Source organism: Rousettus aegyptiacus, unplaced genomic scaffold (assembly GCF_014176215.1).
Source record: "Rousettus aegyptiacus isolate mRouAeg1 unplaced genomic scaffold, mRouAeg1.p scaffold_m13_p_18, whole genome shotgun sequence".
Classification (NCBI taxonomy): domain Eukaryota; kingdom Metazoa; phylum Chordata; class Mammalia; order Chiroptera; family Pteropodidae; genus Rousettus; species Rousettus aegyptiacus.
The window spans coordinates 14,476,794-14,495,072 of NW_023416293.1; the positions used below are offsets into that span (position 1 = coordinate 14,476,794).

General features: G+C 68.8%; 2 protein-coding genes and 1 long non-coding RNA gene across 11 annotated transcripts in view; 1 reads left to right on the forward strand and 2 right to left on the reverse strand.

The window, feature by feature from the left end:
* On the reverse strand, window positions 1-11,411 carry TNNT2 (troponin T2, cardiac type). Of its 7 annotated transcripts, none has more exons than XM_016150586.2 (16): window positions 11,342-11,411; window positions 7,400-7,487; window positions 6,913-6,923; window positions 6,793-6,807; window positions 6,228-6,311; window positions 5,856-5,891; window positions 5,021-5,054; window positions 4,117-4,177; window positions 3,640-3,756; window positions 3,295-3,372; window positions 2,792-2,902; window positions 2,329-2,337; window positions 1,751-1,860; window positions 1,140-1,230; window positions 472-512; window positions 1-233 (listed from the first exon to the last, which is right to left on the reverse strand). In XM_016150586.2, exons 2-16 carry the CDS (start codon window positions 7,435-7,437, stop codon window positions 188-190), a joined length of 882 nt encoding a protein of 293 aa, XP_016006072.2. In that variant the 5' UTR covers window positions 7,438-7,487; window positions 11,342-11,411; the 3' UTR covers window positions 1-187. The 7 variants fall into 7 exon arrangements, with proteins under 7 accessions (XP_016006072.2, XP_016006073.2, XP_016006075.2 ...); XM_016150587.2 differs by having other exon boundaries at window positions 11,360-11,390; XM_016150589.2 differs by lacking the exon at window positions 11,342-11,411 and adding an exon at window positions 10,198-10,302 and having other exon boundaries at window positions 5,856-5,888.
* The window catches only part of LOC107513655, a 9,140-nt gene continuing 1,427 nt past the window's right edge, over window positions 10,567-18,279 (forward strand). Inside the window, exons 1-3 of one of the 2 annotated variants that reach the window (XR_001597601.2) lie at window positions 10,567-12,030; window positions 15,062-15,122; window positions 15,688-15,881. This is a non-coding gene — a long non-coding RNA (uncharacterized LOC107513655). The remainder of the gene's footprint in view (window positions 12,031-15,061; window positions 15,123-15,687; window positions 15,882-18,279) is intronic. The other variant, XR_001597602.2, reaches the window with a different exon arrangement.
* LAD1 (ladinin 1) overlaps window positions 12,492-18,279 on the reverse strand; it is a 12,195-nt gene continuing 6,407 nt past the window's right edge. For both annotated transcript variants that reach the window (XM_016150584.2, XM_036235513.1), the window contains exons 5-10: window positions 15,375-15,418; window positions 14,211-14,283; window positions 13,989-14,126; window positions 13,664-13,750; window positions 13,358-13,444; window positions 12,492-13,004 (exon numbers count right to left, since the gene is read on the reverse strand). In XM_016150584.2, coding sequence (XP_016006070.2) covers window positions 12,999-13,004; window positions 13,358-13,444; window positions 13,664-13,750; window positions 13,989-14,126; window positions 14,211-14,283; window positions 15,375-15,418 — 435 coding nt within the window. In that variant the 3' untranslated portion in view covers window positions 12,492-12,998. The remainder of the gene's footprint in view (window positions 13,005-13,357; window positions 13,445-13,663; window positions 13,751-13,988; window positions 14,127-14,210; window positions 14,284-15,374; window positions 15,419-18,279) is intronic.

An 18,279-nucleotide genomic window follows, 5' to 3' on the forward strand; every position in this document is an offset into this window, starting at 1 on the left:
TTCAGAGTGTGGTGGCCTTTATTGCTGGCATGGCGTGGGCATGCGGGCTGCAGGCATGAGCGGTGGCCTCGCCCTGGGCCAGCTCCTGGTGCCAGGAGGGTCCCGGGTGCTGGGGGCAGGCTGGGGTCACGCAGCGCGGAGCAGATCTGTGGCGAGCCAGGCCTGGCCTCTGCGGAGGCTGCTGCCTCTACTTCCAGCGCCCGGTGACTTTGGCCTTCCCGCGGGTCTTGGAGCTGCAGGAGAAGCAGGGAGCGGTCGGAGGGGGGCACAGGGCAGGACAGCAGGTCTCCACAGGCCAGGGCGGGTGGGCGCTGACGGCTGAGGGGACGGCCTGGGGCAGCCTCCGGGGGCAGGAAGGGCAGCAGCCTCAGGCGGGAGCGAGCCGCAGGGAGGGGGCAGGCGGGGAGGCCTGGGGGCCCGAGGAGAGGAGGGGAGAGGTGGCCGGGCGGGGAGGCTGGACGCGGCGCTCACACTTTCTGGTTGTCGTTGATCCTGTTTCGGAGCACGTTGATCTGTAAGAGAAGAGAGGAAGGCGGAGGCTGTCGTTAGCTCGTGTCTGGGCGGCCTGGCGAGGAGGGGAGGACAGGGCCGGGGGGCCTATCTCTGTACCCCACCCGGGAGAGGCCCTCGCGTCGTCCTTGTCACTGGCTGAGGAAACGGAAGTGGGGGGCGCTCTGTAACTTGCCCGCAGCTAGCGAGGGGCAGAGCCGGGAGTCTGAGCCGGGCAGTGCGGCTCTGAAGCCCGCATCCCTGGCACCGCGCACCCTGCCTCTCAGCATCGCGGGGGGTGGGGGCCCTGCTGCCCGGGGCCTGAGCCGAGGGCCATGTTCCTGCCTGGCTTCTGTACCCCTGGGACCCCACGAGGCTATGCCGCCCACCCACGGGCCTCAGGGGGCACACGGGGGGGGGGGGCAGCGAGGCTTCCTCCCGCGGGGGGCCTAGCGCTCGGCTCCCTGGAGGGAGACCCCGGGGCGGGACCCCCAGGAACGTGTCCTTGCTCAGGCCCCTCCAGCAGCAGGAGCCCAGCGCTGGGCACGGACCGCTGCCCGAGGCGAGGCGGTGCATGTGTGAGATGCGTGGGGACAGGAGAGGGGCCCGACCGGGCAGCGGGGTGGCGGAGGGGCACGCGGGCCGCTCACTTCGTATTTCTGCTGCTTGAACTTCTCCTGCAGGTCGAACTTCTCTGCCTCCAGGTTGTAAATGCTCTGCCAGAGCTCCTTGGCCTTCTCCCTGCACGGGCCACAGCGGGGGTTCGGGGGACAGCCGGCAGCAAGGACAGCCCGTCTGCCTCCATCCCGATCCTGACTCAGCCTCCAGGGGCCCCAGCCCTCCTTCCCGCCTGCCCACCTGCTGAGGGCCCCCCCTTCCCCGGGCCGGGCCCTGCTCAGCACGGGGCCCAGATGGCAGTGCCCGGTGCACAGGACCCGATGCCTGGGGCTGCCAGGGCAAGGTTCTGGGGACACGGAGGACGGGGAGGAGGCCTGCAGCCCTGCAGAGCATCTAGGTCGACCCCATTCCCACACCTGTGTGCAGGGACCAAGGTGAAGCCAGAGAGCCGGCCGCTGCTGTACAGCACAGCCAGGTGGGAGGTGGCTGCAGCTGCCGCCACTCACCGCCGGCCCCGCCCCCGGCCCCGCCCCGCCCCGCAGAATGTGCGAGGCGGCACCGCCCCCTGGTGGCGGCGGCAGCGATGCACCCCCGCGGACGCGCTCCCAGGGCACAACCCGAGGCTCCCGGACGCCAGCCCCACCTCAGCTGGTCTTCGTTCAGGTGGTCGATGGCCAGCACCTTCCTTCTCTCGGCCAGAATCTTCTTCTTCTTTTCCCGCTCTGTCTGCCTCTTCCCGCTTCTCCGCTCCGTCTGGAGTGGACAGCAAGCAGGGGGAGTTGGCTAGAGCAGGCGACTCCAACCCCCAGGCCGTGGACCCGGCAGGACCCCGGGCCGCACAGCTGGAGGTGAGCGGCAGGCAAGCCAGCGAGGCTTCGCCTGTATTTGCGGCCGCTGCCCAGCGCCAGCACCGCCGCCTCAGCTCCGCCTCAGACCACCAGTTGTTAGATTCTCATAGGAGGGTCCCTGGTGCCAAAAACGACAGGGACCACTGGGCTGGGGCACACCCTGCCCGACCCCGCCCTCCTGAAGCCGTGGGGCTGCGGACACCAGACACGCCGCCTCCCCTCCTGCAACGCCCGCCCCCGCCAATTCCTGGGGAAACTGAGGCACAGGCCGAGGTATTTCAGCCCCCCTTCCTTGGCCTCACGAGCGTCTGCCCCTCGCCAGCCTCCCACCTCCCCTCCCAGGGAGGCCCTAAGCCCGGAGGTTTGTACCCACCTGCGCCTGCTAAACCAGGACCGGCCCAGAGAGAGAGACGGAGAAGGCCACCGAGACAGGGAGAGGGGGGCGAGAGTCACAGGGAGCAGAGGTGACCCAGACAGTCCCTGGCCGCGACCTCGCTCACCCGGACCCGAGTCTGGGGCGGCAGCAGGGCCAGCCACTGTGGGGACTTCGCAAAGTCCATTCGACACCCTGTCCTCCCCCGACAACGAAGTGTCCATCAGGAGAAGGACAGAAAAGTTAGGGACCAAGAGTGCCCCGGCCGCAGCCGCCTCCAGCCAGTCTCCACCAGGGCCAGTCCAGCTGCACCCAGCGTCCGGGGAGCTCGCCCCCCCCCACCGCCCCCGCTGCTCCAGTGCTGCCCCGCCCCCCCAGCTCCCCCCCAGCAGCGGGGCGCGGTCCCGCCTGGGGCCCACCCAGAGCCCCTGCGGCAGCGACCCCTCCCCGCCAGGCCGCTCGCCTTCTGGATGTAGCCTCCGAAGTGCATCATGTTGGACAGCGCCTTCTTCTTGCGGGCCTCGTCCTCTGCCCTCCGCCGGCTCTCCTCCTCCTCCCGCCTGGCCCTCTCCTCCTGGGGGCGGGGTGGGGGGGGCGTGGAGCAGGTTAGGGGCCGGCAGGATGGGGCTCTGGGCAGGCGCTGGTGGCCTGTGGAAGGGGAGGGGAGGCGCGCTTTCTGTCCCCGCGGCTGCGAGGAGCTTTATCGGTCCAACGAGTGAGGAGTGAATGCTGGACAGTTGGGGCCCGGCACGCCTCAGGCCCGGGGGTCCCCAAGGAGGCCGGCTGCCTGGCTTCCCGGTTCCCGTGGTGGGCAGGGAGGGGTGGAGAGCCTCCTCAGTCCCAAGCTCGTGAGGGCCGGCCCCCCGCACGAGGTGCTCGTCGCCCCACCCAAGGGGGCCCGGCCTGGCCGAGCGGACCCGGGGAGCCACGCCCCCCCCACCACCCGGCGCTGTGTCCGCCGCTCACCGCCAGGCGCGCCTGCCGCTCCTTCTCCCGCTCACTCCGAATGCGCTGCTGCTCCGCCCGCTCCGCCCGCCGCTTCTCCTTCGAGAAAGAGGCCAGGCCCGTGGGAGAGTGGGCGCGGGCGTGGGGAGGGGGCGTCATTGGGGGCGGGGCCGACCGGGGACAGGGGGCTCAGGAGCCCACAGGGGACTCTCCCTGCAAGACCCCTCCTCCATGGGCCTTCGGCCAGCTCCACCCCCAGAGGGGTTAGGGCTTCCCGGAGGGCTGCCTGGAGGAGGCGAGGCCTAGTTGGAGCATGGAGGACAGGCTGTGGCCCAGGGGAGCCCACGGGGGGCACGTGGCACCTACGATCCTGTCTTTGAGGGAAATGAGCTCCTCCTCCTCCTTCTTCCTGCTCTCGAAGTGAGCCTCGATCAGCGTCTGCAGCTCGTTCAGGTCCTTCTCCATGCGCTTGCGGTGGATGTCCTGCGGCGGGCAGCAGACTCGGGCCGCGCCCAGGGCCCAGGGCAGGGGCTCGGGGTGGGCCCAGGGTCCAGGGCAGGGGCCCAGGCCACGCCCAGGGTCCAGGGCAGGGGCTCGGGGTGGGCCCAGGCAGGGCTGGCCGGTGCACGGCATCTCACCATACCTGGGGCCTTCAGAAGGGCCTGGGGCCTGGCCCAGGGGGACGGCGGTGGCCTGAACCCAGAGACCACCGCCCGCCCGGCCCGTGCTGGACGCTGTCCTGCTGAGATCTCCCCGCCCACAGGTCACAAGACCTCCCTCTCTGACAGGGCCCTGGCGGCCACCCCGGCCCGGGCCTGCTCCCCACAGCCACCAGCCACTCACGTCGAAGTCCACTCTCTCGCCGCCGGGGATCTTGGGGGGCACCAGGTTGGGCATGAACGGCCTGGTGGAGAGAAGGTGGAGCGTGAGCCGCCAGCCGGAGCCCGAGGGCCTGCAGCCTCCTGTTCCCCCTGCAGGACGCGCCACCGCTGCCCGGCCGGCCCTGCCCAGCGGCACCCACGGTGCTCGTGTGGTCACTCTGCCCTGACAGCGGCATTGAGCGCGGGTGAGAGCCCGGAGCTCGCAGAGGTCGTGACGTGTTCGAAACCGTGCAGCCAGGGCGTGGAGCCGCTGCGACGCGGGGACATGCTTGCCTGACTCCAGGTCCCCGAGGTTGACCCCACGGAGTCACCTGCCCCACCGCATGCCTGCCGTGTGGCGCCGGTCCGCAGGGTCCAGTCCTTGGCCTCCCCACCTGCCCACAAGCCTGCGCGGGGCCTGGGCGTGACACTGCAGTGGCCGCGCAGGCGACCGGCACAGGGCGCAGGGGTGGGCACGTGACCGGGCCAGGCCAGCCTCAGCTGGTCCCTCGGCAGCGGGGAGCCGGCGACTGTGCTGAGCCCCCATCGCCGGCCCCCAGCTGTCGGGCGGTGTCAACGAGGGGCGGCGAGCTGCCCCGGCCTGCCCCTTCGAGGCCACCATGCCTAGGCTGCTGGGGTCTCATTGCTCGGCTCCCCCAAATTTTCTTTCCTTCCCCACCAGGTCCCCCCTCAGCCAGTGGGAGGGTGTTCCAGCCACCGCATGCGGCAGGAGAGGGTGCTGTCGGGCCCGGCCTGCCGTGCCAGGCGCGGAGGTGGTAAGGGCACGCGGGGCGCGCCTCAGGCAGCGCACGGCCCACATGGATGTACACGCGCGGCGGTCCGTGCCGGCCACACGCCCGCCCCCGCCTCCCTGCAGGTGCGCTCACCTGGGCTTCGGTTTAGACTCCTCCACTGGGCCGTCTGGAGGGGAGGGAAGAGCGTGGCCACAGGGTCAGGAGGCTGGCCCGGTCCTCGCTCCGTCCCCAACGAGCTGGCACCGTGGGCCTTGGTTTCCCCATCCGCACAGGAGCCCCTGCCAGCCCTGGGTCCTGGAGCCCAGGGTGCCCACACGCCCTCTTGTGGCGGTTCCTGGGATGTCGGGCGGCTGAGTGCTGGCCAGGTGCCCACACGCCCTCTTGTGGCGGTTCCCGGGATGTCGGGCGGCCGAGTGCTGGCCAGGTGGGGGGGGGGCGCTCTCCGTGTGGGGCTCCAGTGCCGACTCCCAGCGGGGCCGGTGCTCCTGACCTCAGAGTCCCCCCCTCAGTCTCTGCCTCCCGGCTGCCACCTGCACGTCCCGGGGGCATGAACCCAAGCCCGGCTGGCTGTCCTCCCCTCCAGAGGCATGACTGGGACCACCTGGGCCTCTGGTAGGGGCTGCAAGGTGACAGTGACCACAGCGGTGACCTGCCACATGGGCCGGCTGTGCCTGGAGATTTCACCCTACCAACCCTGCACCCTGCAAGTGATTCTGCCTGAGCCCCAGGCACCTGCGTGTGGACATGACTTCGGGGCACCGGCCCAGGCTGGAGACCTGGACACTGACCCCCATCCCACTGGGCAGCACCAAGGCAGCTTCTGTGGAATGGCGAGGGGAGCCTAGCTCCCCCAGCCTGCACCTCGCGAGCCCCTTCTCTCCCCCGCCTGGGAGCAGTCCCCCCGAAAGCCGCGTGGAGGGGCTCCCACGCCGCCGCAGATCGCTCTCTGGCACCCGGTCGCCCTCACCGTCAGCCTCCTCGGCTTCCTCTTCTGGCCCGCCTTCTAAACAGAAGGTGAGAAGTCGACAAGCTCCTGGTTCTAAGCCCAGGCGCCCCGGCCGAGGGCCTCCCACAGACAGGCCCTGCCCCGGGTTTCTGGGGCACAGGCTGGCCGCACACACACCAGTGGCCCGTGGACACAGAGGGGCTCACAGTCAAGGCTCTGTGACCAGACAGCTGGCCATCAAGTCCCGGCCCAGGCCGGAAGCACACTGGGCGTCATTTCCTTCCCTGGGGTGGCCGTAGGCGCTTGTCCACCACCCACCCCGCACCCTCGCCTGCACCCTCCCTGCACCCATCCCGCACCCTCACCCGCACCCTCCCTGCACCCATCCCGCACCCTCGCCCTCAGCCTCGCCATCTGTGGTCGGCTCCTCGGCCTCCACCTCGTCGCCAGCCTCATCCTCTGCTGCCTCCTCCTGCTCTGGAGAAGCGACAGGCCCCGTGAACGCCAGGCCTCGCCCTTGCCAAAGGCGCATTCAGGGTGGTCAGCGACACTGACACCCGGGCCCCAGCGGACTCGGGTCCTGGCCCCTGGGGCTGGGAGGAGATGCGCGGCCCCCTCCCACACCCCCCTCTGCCCCGGCACAGGGCCCTCCCGGCAGCCTGGCCCTCCGGCCACGGGGCACGGACAGCGGGGCCCCCACTCCCGTCTTCCCCTGCCCAGGGTCGGGAGTGGGGAGAAGGGAGACAGACGGGCTAGGCCGGGAGCCGCCTCACAGCTGTCTTCAGAGCGTGGGCCTTGCTCCCACCAAACTCCTTCCCGCCCCCGAGCGCGCCTCTCAGACACCCCTCAACTTCCCCAGTGTCCAGGAGCCCCGGCCGCGGAGTCTGCCCGGCTGGGAGCGGGTCTCTGGGGGCCCCAGGGTTCCTGCCTCCTCCCTCCACCCACCCCCACTCTGTACCTTCCACGGTTTCCTCTGCTCCGAAGAGGTCATGGCCACAAGAGAAGAGACAAGAGGGAAGGAGGTCAGTGTCAAGCCAGGCTGCCCGTCACCCCAGCGAGTTTGCCGTTGTGTGCTTACCTTCCTGCTCCCTGCAGGGCAAACGGGGCACGTCAGCAGTGTGTGTGCATACACTGCACACGCACGCACATGTGCACACACGCACGTGCATGCACACACACATGCACTCACACGCGCACACACACTGGCCTTTCCCTGAAGGCGGCTCCATCTTTTCTTGCCCTCACTGCCTGATGGAATTCGCCCTACGAAGGCCCCCTGACCTGGCCCAGCGTCTGTCCAGGGCCCTTCCACTGTCCCCAAGCGACCTCTGCTCAGACAGCCCGGCCCCTTCTGCGTCCGCCCGCTCACCCCTGTCTTCTGCCTCTGAGCTTCCCCAACAGCCCCTTCCTCTCTCCCTGTCCCAGGCAGGGGATACCCACGTCTCCCGCACCGCCCCGCTGACTGCCCGATCACTCCGCGGGTCCTCAAACAGGCAGAGCCACGCCCTCTGGTGCTCCCCGCGGCCCCGGGGACGGGTGGCAGGGGCCGGCGCCTGGACACTCACCCCTCGTACTCCTCGGCCACCTCTTCCACGTCAGACATGGTCTCCGCTCTCCCAGCAGAAGGGGGATGCTCAGTGTGGGCGAGCGGACCTGGGGGCAGACGGGGGCCTGTCAGCCCCGGGACCAGCCCGGGCGGCCTGCCGGCCCCTCCCGCACCCACGCCAGCCAGGGCGACAGCCAGGGTCCCGGTCGCTCTCGCCCCGGGACGGGCACCCCAGAACCCCGCTGGTCCCTCCGCAGCACCGCAGCCCTCTGCAGACGGCTCCACGGTGCCTGGGCCTTCCCGTCCCCCACGGCCGTCAGACGGGCAGGCGCTGCCGGCCCCGCTGCGCGTGGTCTGTCCACCACGGCTGTAACGCCCCGGAGAGCGGTCACTCGCTGTGGCACCACCCCACGTGGAGCACTGTTGGCAGTAGGACTAGGGAGGCGCGGACCGGTGACAGGTGCCGCCTGGCGGGCCTCCGGGCGGTTATGCTCGTGGGGGGAAAGCCGGTCAGTGACGCCATGCACGTGACGGCCTTGAGGGGCGACTCGAGGAGCGTGGCAGGAGGCAGCCTGGGGGCCGCGCGGAGGGCGGGGGAGGCGGCCGTGCTGATAGCAGGGACCCGGAGCGGGGGCCGGAGCCCACACGGGTCAGGTTGCGCGGGGTCACACACGCACACGCACCACACGCACCACACGCACATGCACGCGCGCGCACACACACCACACGCACATGCACGCGCACACACACCACACGCACATGCACGCGCACACACACACCACGCAAACACACGCGCACACACATGCACACACCACACGCACATGCACGCGCGCACACACACACCACACGCACATGCACGCGCGCACACATACACCACACGCACATGCACGCGCACACACACACACCACGCAAACACACGCACACACATGCACACACCACACGCACATGCACGCACATGCACACACCACACGCACGTGCACACACGCACGCACACACACACGCACACACACACCACACGCACGCACGCACGCACAGCCCGAGAGGACCAGGGAGGTGTAGGGGCACGACCGTAGCCGGGTCCGCGTCCTAACTGTGACTTGTGACGTCACCGCTAGGGGGACGGGCGAAGGGCTCCGGGGCTCTGGCTGGTTCTCAGCAACGATTAGGTCCTCAGGGCGGTGGCCTGAGAAGAGCCCCGGGCCTGGACGGGCAGGGTCTGTGGCAGAGGGGGACTAACGGCTGAGAGGCGGGGGCTGCGCCTTGAGCCAGGAGCGGGGGGGGGGGGGGGGAGAGGTCTGTCAGCCCAGGGAGGCGGGGAGACGTCCCGGGTTGTGCACAGCCGGCTGGGGTGCGGGGCGGGTCTCTGCTGTCCTCTCTGCCTCCTGCCACCTCAGGGCCACTGGTCTGGGCCAGGGTCACAGAGGAGGACGGAGCCGCGAGGAGCCGCCCCGCTGCCCCAGGAGCACCACGCAGCTCCCCAAACAGCACGCCAGCCACGGGCAGGGGGCCACAGAGACAGCTGGCCCAAGGCAGGGCTGACGACGGGGCAGGCGGTGGGCTGAGCCGGGTGCTGCGGGACGGGAGGCAGTCGGGAACCCGGCGGAGCAGGCGCCCTGCCGCGGGCCCGCGCCCCGCCTGCTCCCGCCGCCTGCCTTGCAGCCGGGAGGTCGGGGTCACCCCTCACGGGGACGAAAGCCAAAGCAACAGACGGCAGCAGCCGCAGTGGCCATGGGGTCAGGCGATCCGGGTTTAAAACCGGTTTCTGACGTGGCGCCTCAGTTCAGCTGCTTAACCTCCCTGGGCTGCAATGAGCCCATCCGCACACTCGGTGAGCGTCAGGTCCCAGCCCTGCAGCAAGCCCCGGGCTTCTGAGGAATGTCACCCACCCCTCAGCCCTTGTCCCCAGCTTCAGCCAGGATGTCCTAAGCCTGCAGCTGTCAGCCCACCCGGGAAGCCAGGGGCGGGGCGGGGCAGGCTGGGGGCAGGAGAGGGGCAGCAGGTGGCCGATCCTCTGAGATGCCTCCTGGGTCCCAGAGGACAACTCGCCCTACAAGGCGGGTCAGAGTGAGGAGGGCCAGCTGCCCTAGAATGTGCCGGAACGTGCCCGAAATTCCGAGCACGCCAGGCGGCCCCCTCCCCAGTGTCCTCGGCCTGCCCGACCGAAGCTGGAAAATGGGAGTGTCCCTCGCTCCACGGTCGTGTTGGGGCGGGGACGGCCAGACTCCGGGGTCACCCCCTGACCCAGCGCCCCTGAAAGGCTCTCCCAGGAGGTCCCCCACCCTCATGCCGCTCGGCCCAGCTGGCGCACCGTCTGCGGGGAGAGGCCACGCGGCCCCTGCCCGCCGCTGGGCTGAGTGTCCTCTGTGCTTCCAGGACCTCTGCAGCCCTGGGGACGAGGCTCGGCACCCAGGACCGCCCCGACAGACGTGCCCCCGCCTCACCCCATGCTCTGGGAGCAAGGGCCTGCCGCTGGGAGGGGGCCGAGCAGGCGGGGAACCCCGTTGGGAGACCCCACTGTGTCCAGAGGCCCAGCGGCGGGCAAGCTGAGCCCGGGGCCAGTCAGTCGGCCGGGACCCCGGCTGCACACGTGTCCAGAGGCAGGCCCCAGACGCCCGGTCCCCGGTGTCCACCAGCAGCCCTGCTCACCCCTCGGAGCCCCATCCCTGCAGCCCCCGCCCCGGCCAGGGGTGGCCTTCCATCACGGCAATGTGGCCGCTCTGACTCCTAGCCCCCCGCCCCCACCCCGCAGCCGGGCCGCGGGACCTGAACGCGGGGCCCCTTCCCTCCTCTCTGCTCCCCACCTCTCCCCCGTCCTACCTCAGAACCGAAGTCCTGGCAGAGAGGAGCCTGCTGAGCCCGGGCAGCGCCTGGCCGACTGGCCGGGGCGGGCTGGGCCGGGCTTTAAGTGGCACCGGCTGGGGCCTGGGAGCCAGGCCGGGGTGGCAGGAATGCGGGGGGCGGGGGTGCTGGCTGGGGGGGGGGTGTTGGCTGCTATTTTGGCAGGTGCCAGGGGCGAGGCTGAAGAAACATGTCCCCCACACCATATAAGCCCATTTGGTTGTCCAGCTGCTCAGATAAGCTATTTAAAACCAAAACAGATATGCGGGGGGCAGAGGAGGGGGCAGGCATGCGACATTGGCCAGCTGTCCCTCCTGACAATCCCGATAAAGCAGATGCTAGCGGCCCAGGCCCGGGAAGGAGGCTGGGAGCGGGGTTGGGGGCCAGACAGCCTCCTAGACCCTTCCTGCCGAGTGTCCGGGACAGGCCTCCCGTGGGCAGAGATGTCCCCCAGGCCACCGGCCGCATCCCATGGGCTGAGTGGCCTGCGCGAGTCAACCGCCCTCCTCGGGCCTTGTGAGGACATCAGCCGAGCACGTCCTCCCTGCTCCCTGGGGAGGGGCAGAAACGGCCACAGGTCAGACGGAGCGCGGAAGCCCGGTCAAGAGCGGCATTCACCCGGCACGGGCGGCTGGCTGCGTGTGAGCTGCGGGGGCTGTCGGGCGCCTTCGAACGGAGCCCGACGGGGCCCCCGGGGCCAAACCGACTGGGCCAGGGCACGCGGGGTTCCCCATCGCCCGCCAGCACGTGGGGCCGCGGCCCCCAGGATGGTGCTCGGGACACCCTAGGGCTCAGCGGGTGATACACGAACGTGAGGGAGAAGCCAGTCTGGGCGCCGATCCCACCCTTGACCCCCGAGGCCCCCGTCCCAACCGTGGAGAAGGGACGCCGGGCCTCTGGACCAGCCCCGCTCCTCCCGGCCCTTCCTGCTCCGCCCGGCACGGTCCACACGGTCCGCGGCCTTCGCTGTGGACAGGCGAGTCCGCCTCGCCGGTCGCCTCCGGTCTCGCCTGAGCGCGTCTCCCGCCCACGCCGTCCTCAGCCTCCTCTCAAGCTGCCCTGCGTCCACGCGACGCCCTCGAGCGCCCTCTCCAGGCAGGACTCCCGTCTGCCCCTCACCCACCTGCTCCCAGCCTCTCACCCCATCGCTCAGCTGCAACTGTCCCCTACATGGTCCCCAGCGGCCGTGGAGCTTAATGGCTTGACTCTCTAAGCCCCTCTCCCAGGCTCATCCCCTGCCACGTGGCCTTCCACGCTGCCAGATCAGTGGCAGGACAAGCCGAAGCCACACGCCTGCCAGCGAGCATCCGGTGGGGGGGGGAGGCGGGCGGAGGGGACGGGTTTACAGAGGACGGTGGCCACTGGGCTTCCGCATTCGAGCCTCGCAGGGCCCAGCCTCGTCCTGGCCTGGACTCCCCTTGCCCTTGAGCCCCTGGAGGGGGCCGCGGTTCCCTAAAACCGAACAGTCTGACGAACAGGCCGAAGCTCGTTTGCCTGGATTTCTGAAGCGTCCCCACAGGACGGCCGCAGGAGGCTGAGGTGCGTCCTATTTGTTCTGAGACAGAAGTTAATTCGGAGAGCTGGAAGGCGGCCACTTAGCTGGCGAGAACGTCCACCCAGCCTCCGGCAGCCACACTGTGCCGCGGTGGGGCTGCGCCCAGACTTTCACAGAGGTCCCCGTCCTTGCGAATAAAGTCATCGGGGCAAAGACAGCAGAGAGAGAGAGAGAGTGCTCGCTCAGAATCGCACTGGAAGACACTCGGACTGGGACTCTGCCTGCAGAATAAGGGCCCACGAGAGGACCGGCCACGTGTGAGTGCCCAGGGCCCCGGGGGCAGGGAGGCAGGGCGTCGGGGGAGGGGCGCGCGGGCGGGGGCGCCGTCGGCTGCAGAGGGCGCTGGCGTCGCCCCTGCCCTGGCCGCCCGCTCGGCACGCAGGGCACTCCGCCCTGCACCTGTCACTGAACCGTCTCACACACGTGTTGGCATGTACGTCCTTTTTAGAACCTGCAGCGCTGAGGGCCGGGGCAGGGCGCCGGACTAGCCTGGGCCTAGCTCGCGGGGGTCATGATCTCGGAGGATGGGATTTGGAGGGAGTGCATGTTTTGGGGTCCAGCAGTTACGACGCCCTCCAGAGTCACTATGTAGGACGACTGGGTAGCACAGAACAGAGGGGCCCGCTAGGAAAATGACGACGGGCCCCCCTCAGCCCAAACCATCCCCCCAACACACACACTGCTGATGGCCGTGAGCAGCAGAGCCTCCGGGAAGGAATCTGCTGTAAGGAGCGTTTATTCATCACTTACACCTGAGAGTGAATGAGTTTATCAGATCTTTCCTGAGAAGGGGGTGGTGAGGGGTCGCGGAAAGGGACTGGGGTCCTGCGCGGGGGGCAGTGAGGGGGAAGGGAGGGGGCAGTGCAGCTCCCGCAGGGCCTCGGCCAGCGGGCGGCAGGCCCAGGGACGAAGCGGGGACCCAGGCCTCAGTGACGGCGAGACACCTGTGGGGAGCAGTCAGACAGGTGGCTCCGGAGTCCTGGGGGGAGCGCCGCCCTCGCCCTGGACTGACCAGGAAGTGGATGTCCCTGGACAGGACTCTGAGGCTCAGGGTGACCGGCAGGCTGACGCTGGGTCCCGGGGACCGGGCCCTGAGGGCGGGGCTGGAGGGCGCTGGCTGAGTCTCCGGCCGGGTCCAGAGGCAGACAGGGAGCAGGGCAGTGGGGGTGCGGATGCTGGAGGGAGCCCCTGAGCCCCGACTCGCAGTCTCTCCCGGCAGGGCTGGTCACACCTGTGGGGCAGGGGTGCGTTGGCCCATGGGAAGGGGCTCCTAGACCTGGGGCGGGAGGGGGTCTCTGGACAGGAAGGCGTCCTTTGCCCAAGCCCCTCACCCAAGCCCCGCAGACCCACAGCCTGCGGGTTGAAAGGGGAGTCTGCAGAGTGGGGGGCGCACAGCGAGCCGGGGCTCGAGCGGGTCAGCCCAAGAGCAGGCCAGTCACTGCGTGCCGGCGTGGGGGCGTGGGGGACGGGGGGGCGTGGGGGACGGGGGTCATGGGGGACAGGGGACGGGGTGATGGGGGGACGGGAGGCGTGAGGAGTGTGGGGCGAGGGGCCTCCAGGACAGCCCCCCTCCGCCGCCCTCACCTCGGCGTCCAGGGCCGAGTCCGCCTTCTTTCCCCACTGGGTCCTCCTGGTGGTTGCTGTCTCCTGCCGCGCCTCCTGGTTGGGGGCCTAGGGCAGGGAGCAGGGGCTAAGGCAGACTGCGGGGTGCAGGGCACCTGACCCCCAGGCCCCTCCCCTTCCAGAGAGGGAGAGCCCAGACCCAACCCCCTCTCTGCGGCCCTGCCCCCACCCCATGTCACTCCTGAGCTGTCCCCTGCACCCTGGCACTGGCCCCTCACCCCACCACAGAAGGGCCCAGGACCACAGTCCTCCAGGCGGGACCTGCACCTGGGAGTCCTGTTCGCCAGACTCCTGCGTCCTGCTGATCCACAGGTTGAGCCTCGATGTCACGACCCCTGAGAGTTTCAAGTGCTCCTGAGGAGAGAAGCTCACATCAGGGCTCGGGGCCACCGGTCCAGGACAGGACCTCACTCGCTGTCCACCCGGCCCAGGCCACGTAGGCCTGGAGGGCCAGCCCCCTGCCCCAGGAGCCGTGGTGACTCAGGCTCAGGACACAGACGGAAACTCTGGTGGAGGGCGGGTTCTGCCCAAACTGACACAGGTGAACAGGGCCCGGGTTAGAGACCTCGGACCCCCCCGCCTGAGCCCTCACCTTCCGGCTGGAGGCGGGTTCTGCTCGGCTCTGGCCCACCAGCTCCTTCTCAAAGAGGTGACGCTTGCTAGCGACCCCCACGGGGGCCACAAAGAGCTCAGTGCGGGGGGAGCCTGGGGACTTCACGGACTCCGACCTCTGGGAACAGGGGATGCAGGGTGAGATGCACGGGCCACCCCGCGCACCGGCGGGCTCGCCCGCCCCCGCGAGAGCCCTGCCCACCTGCACGGCGGTGTGGTATCGCTCCAGCTTCTCGCCCAGCTTGACCGTGCTGGCCGGGAGCCGCACGCTGGCACTGAGGGGTAGGGGACAGGACGAGGCCCACGCGGTGAGGCCCCGCGCCCAGGAGGCCAGGCCACCCCCGTCACCGAGTGAGACTGCAGCGAAGCTATAGCCTCCGGGGCTGTCCTCGCCTCCGGGGGGACCTGCCGTCCTCCCGTCCACCTCACACTCGTCCCCAGGATCCCTCCTCATCGGCGGCCACCTGCGCCCACTCCACCTGCCACCAATCTCTCTCCCCACCGCCACCAGGCTGCTCCTGCCCCGTATGAATCCCATGCTGTCCTTCCAGCTCCAACCCCTCAGGCCCCAAGACAGGGGCCAAACTCTGGGGCCAGCAGACGAGGCTCCCCGGAGCTGGTCCTGCATCCTGTCCATACACAGTGTCCCCCATCCCTTCCCGACGTGCCGATGTGCCCCTGGCCGGATGCCTCGGCCTGGGCACACCGCCCGTCACGGGCTGCTCCCTCCACGTGGCATCCGGGAGCCTCCTCCTCCACAGTCCCGCTGGGATGTCGCTTGCCCTGTGGCACGTTCTCCAGCACTGTAGGCTGACCTGTCACAGCCCCTATGAAGCTCGCAGGGGAACTTGGCCCCTAGTCCTGCTGCTGCACCGCCCCCCGCCCCCGCTGGGCAGCCTGCACAGGCCTGCCGGTCACCTGAGCCACCTTGGTACCCCATGCCCCACGGCCCAGCCAGGGTGCAGGCCTCGGGGAAGATCAGGGGCACGCGAAGGCGCAGCGAGGCCCCCGGCTCCCGCCGTGCAAACGGCTGCTCATCACGTGTGATTTCAGGTGTTCCAGCACGGTCCTCACACGACTACCGTCCCATCGGCTCAAAACTCGAGGCTCCCAGGTGCCCTGCCCACCCTCTCACCCCGGCTAGCCCTCCTCTGCCTCCGCCGCACCCCTCGATGCCCTCCCTCACCCTCCCCTCCCCACTGCATCTCTAGGGCCGCAGCCCCCGTGTGAACCCCGTCTCCCTGGCCAGGGCCGCGCCTCCCCCCCGTGTGTCCCAGGGCATGGCCTGGCGTGTGGACAGTAGCAGCCGCTCAGCAAGCACAGGCCGAGCGCAGCCAGGTGGGGACCAGGCCCTCCAGCCCCTGACCTGCGGCTCAGGGTCGCTTCCGAGCTGACTTTCCTGGGGCTCATCTGAAACGAGGAGAAAGGCGCTGATGAGTGGGGGTCCCAGGGAGGAAGGGAGGGGCTCAGCTCTCAGGCCACCCCCACCTCCACTGCTCAGTCTCCAACCGAACGTCCATCAAAATGCCCCTCAGGTCTGGGAGACACCTGCCCCAGCCCACCAGCCTGGGTCAGAAGCCCCTCATTAGGCTCCCCGCGCAGGAGTTCTTGGGGGTACCTGTCTACCTCCCCACTGCCCACAAGCCTTGTGGGAAAAACAGGAACTACTGTCTCCCCAGGGGCTGGCACAGAGCACCATCAGGGCAAGTCGAGTGAATGACCCAATGAACAAAGGAACCGAGAGTAAATGCTGGAGCGGGGAGGTGAGCGTCCCCAGCCACACACTTTGTACTCTTGGTGAAGAGCGGAGCAGAGCACTAGGAGAGCCTGCTGCTCTCTGCCCTACCTGTGCAACCCCCCTCCCCCGCCTCAGGTGAGGACTGGAACCGGCGAAGGCAGGTGTGCACCCAGCCAGCATCCCTGCCAGCATCCCAGCCAGCATCCCTATCAGCATCCCTGTCAGCATCCCTGTCAGCATCCCTGTCAGCATCCCTGCCAGCAAATCCTATCAGCATCCCAGCCGCATCCCTGCCTAGCATCCCTATCAGCAGCACCCCTAACCAGCATCCCTACCAGCATCCCTATTCAAGCATCCCCTACCAGCATCCCAGCCAGCATCACTGCCAGCACCCTGCCAGCAGCCCTGCCAGCATCCCCAGCCAGCATCCCTGCACAGGATCCCTATCAAGCATCCCTGCCAGCATCCCAGCCAGCATCCTGCCAGCATCCCTATCAGCATCCCCTACCCCAGCATCCCTATCAGCATCCCTACCAGCATCCCTGCCAGCATCCCTATCAGCATCCCTACCAGCATCCCTGCCAGCATCCCTATCAGCATCCCTACCAGCATCCCTGCCAGCATCCCTACCAGCATCCCTGCCAGCATCCCTGCCAGCATCCCTGCCAGCATCCCTACCAGCATCCCTACCAGCATCCCACCAGCATCCCTGCCAGCATCCCTGTCAGCACTCCCTGCCAGCATCCTGCCAGCATCCCTGCCAGCATCCCTACCAGCATCACCTGCCAGCATCCCTGCCAGCATCCTGCCAGCATCCCTGCCAGCATCCCTACCAGCATCCCTTGCAGCATCCCTGCCAGCATCCCTGCCAGCATCCCTATCAGCATCCCTGCCAGCATCCCTGCCAGCATCCCTGCCAGCATCCCTGCCAGCATCCCTATCAGCATCCCTGCCAGCATCCCAGCCAGCATCCCTGTCAGCATCCCTGCCAGCATCCCTGCCAGCATCCCTACCAGCACCCTGCCAGCATCCCTGCCAGCATCCCTGCCAGCATCCCTGCCAGCATCCCTATCAGCATCCCTGCCAGCATCCCTGCCAGCACCCTGCCAGCATCCCTGCCAGCATCCCTGCCAGCATCCCTGCCAGCATCCCTGCCAGCATCCCTGCCAGCATCCCTGCCAGCATCCCTGTCAGCATCCCTGCCAGCATCCCTGCCAGCATCCCTGCCCCAGCATCCCTGCCAGCATTCCCTACCAGCATCCCTAGCCAGCATCCATGCCAGAACCCTGCCAGCATCCCTTGCCAGAATCCCTATCAGCATCCCTACCAGCATCCCAGCAGCATCCCGGCCAGCATCCCTGCCAGCATCCCTATCAGCATCCTGCCAGCATCCCTGCCAGCATCCCTGCCAGCATCCCTGCCAGCATCCCTGCCAGCATCCCTATCAGCATCCCTGCCAGCACCCTTCCAGCATCCCTGCCAGCATCCTGCCCAGCATCCCTGCCAGCATCCCGATCAGCATCATCTGCCAGCATCCCAGCCAGCATCCCCTTCCGCCAGCTCCTGCCAGCATCCCTGCCAGCATCCCTACCAGCCCCCCACCTGCCGGCATCCCTGCCAGCATCCCTGCCAGCATCCCTGCCACAGCATCCCTATCAGCATCCCTGCCAGCATCCCTGCCAGCATCCCCTGTCAGCATCCCTGCCACGCATCCCTGCCAGCATCCCTGCCAGCATCCCTGCCAGCCACTCCCTCTCAGCATCCCTTCCAGCATCCCTGCCAGCATCCCAGCCAGCCTCCACATGCCTAAGCACCCTGCCAGCATCCCTGCCAGCATCCCTGCCAGCATCCCTGCCAGCATCCCTGCCAGCATCCCTATCAGCATCCCTGCCAGCATCCCTGCCAGCATCCCTGCCAGCATCCCTATCAGCATCCCTGCCAGCCTCCCTGCTGCCAGCATCCTGCCAGCCTTCCCTGCCATCATCCCAGGCAGCTCCCTGCCAGCATCCCTGCCAGCATCCCTCACCAGCATCCCTGCCAGCATCCCTATCAGCATCCCTACCAGCATCCCAGCCAGCATCCCTGCCAGCACCCTGCCAGCAGCCCTGCCAGCATCCCTGCCAGCATCCCTGCCAGCATCCCTGCCAGCATCCCTGCCAGCATCCCTGCCAGCATCCCTATCAGCATCCCTGCCAGCATCCCAGCCAGCATCCCTGCCAGCATCCCTGCCAGCATCCCTGCCAGCATCCCTATCAGCATCCCTGCCAGCATCCCAGCCAGCATCCCTGTCAGCATCCCGCCAGCTCCCTGCCAGCATCCCTGCCAGCATCCCTGCCAGCATCCCTGCCAGCATCCCTGCCAGGCATCCCTGCCAGCATCCCTATCAGCATCCCTATCAGCATCCCTACCAGCATCCCAGCCAGCATCCCTGCCAGCACCCTGCCAGCATCCCTGCCAGCATCCCTGCCAGCCATCCCTGCCAGCACCCTGCCAGCATCCCTGCCAGCATCCCTGCCAGCATCCCTATCAGCAT

Excerpts from the sequence above, each read along its gene's own strand:
- TNNT2 (XM_016150586.2), bottom strand. The coding sequence starts at position 7,437 with ATGTCTGACGTGGAAGAGGTGGCCGAGGAGTACGAGGG. Across the intron at positions 1,231-1,750 it reads CTGAACGAAGACCAGCTGAG|GGAGAAGGCCAAGGAGCTCT; the intron begins GTGGGGCTGGCG and ends TGGCCCGTGCAG. Across the intron at positions 234-471 it reads ATCAACGACAACCAGAAAGT|CTCCAAGACCCGCGGGAAGG; the intron begins GTGAGCGCCGCG and ends CTTCTCCTGCAG.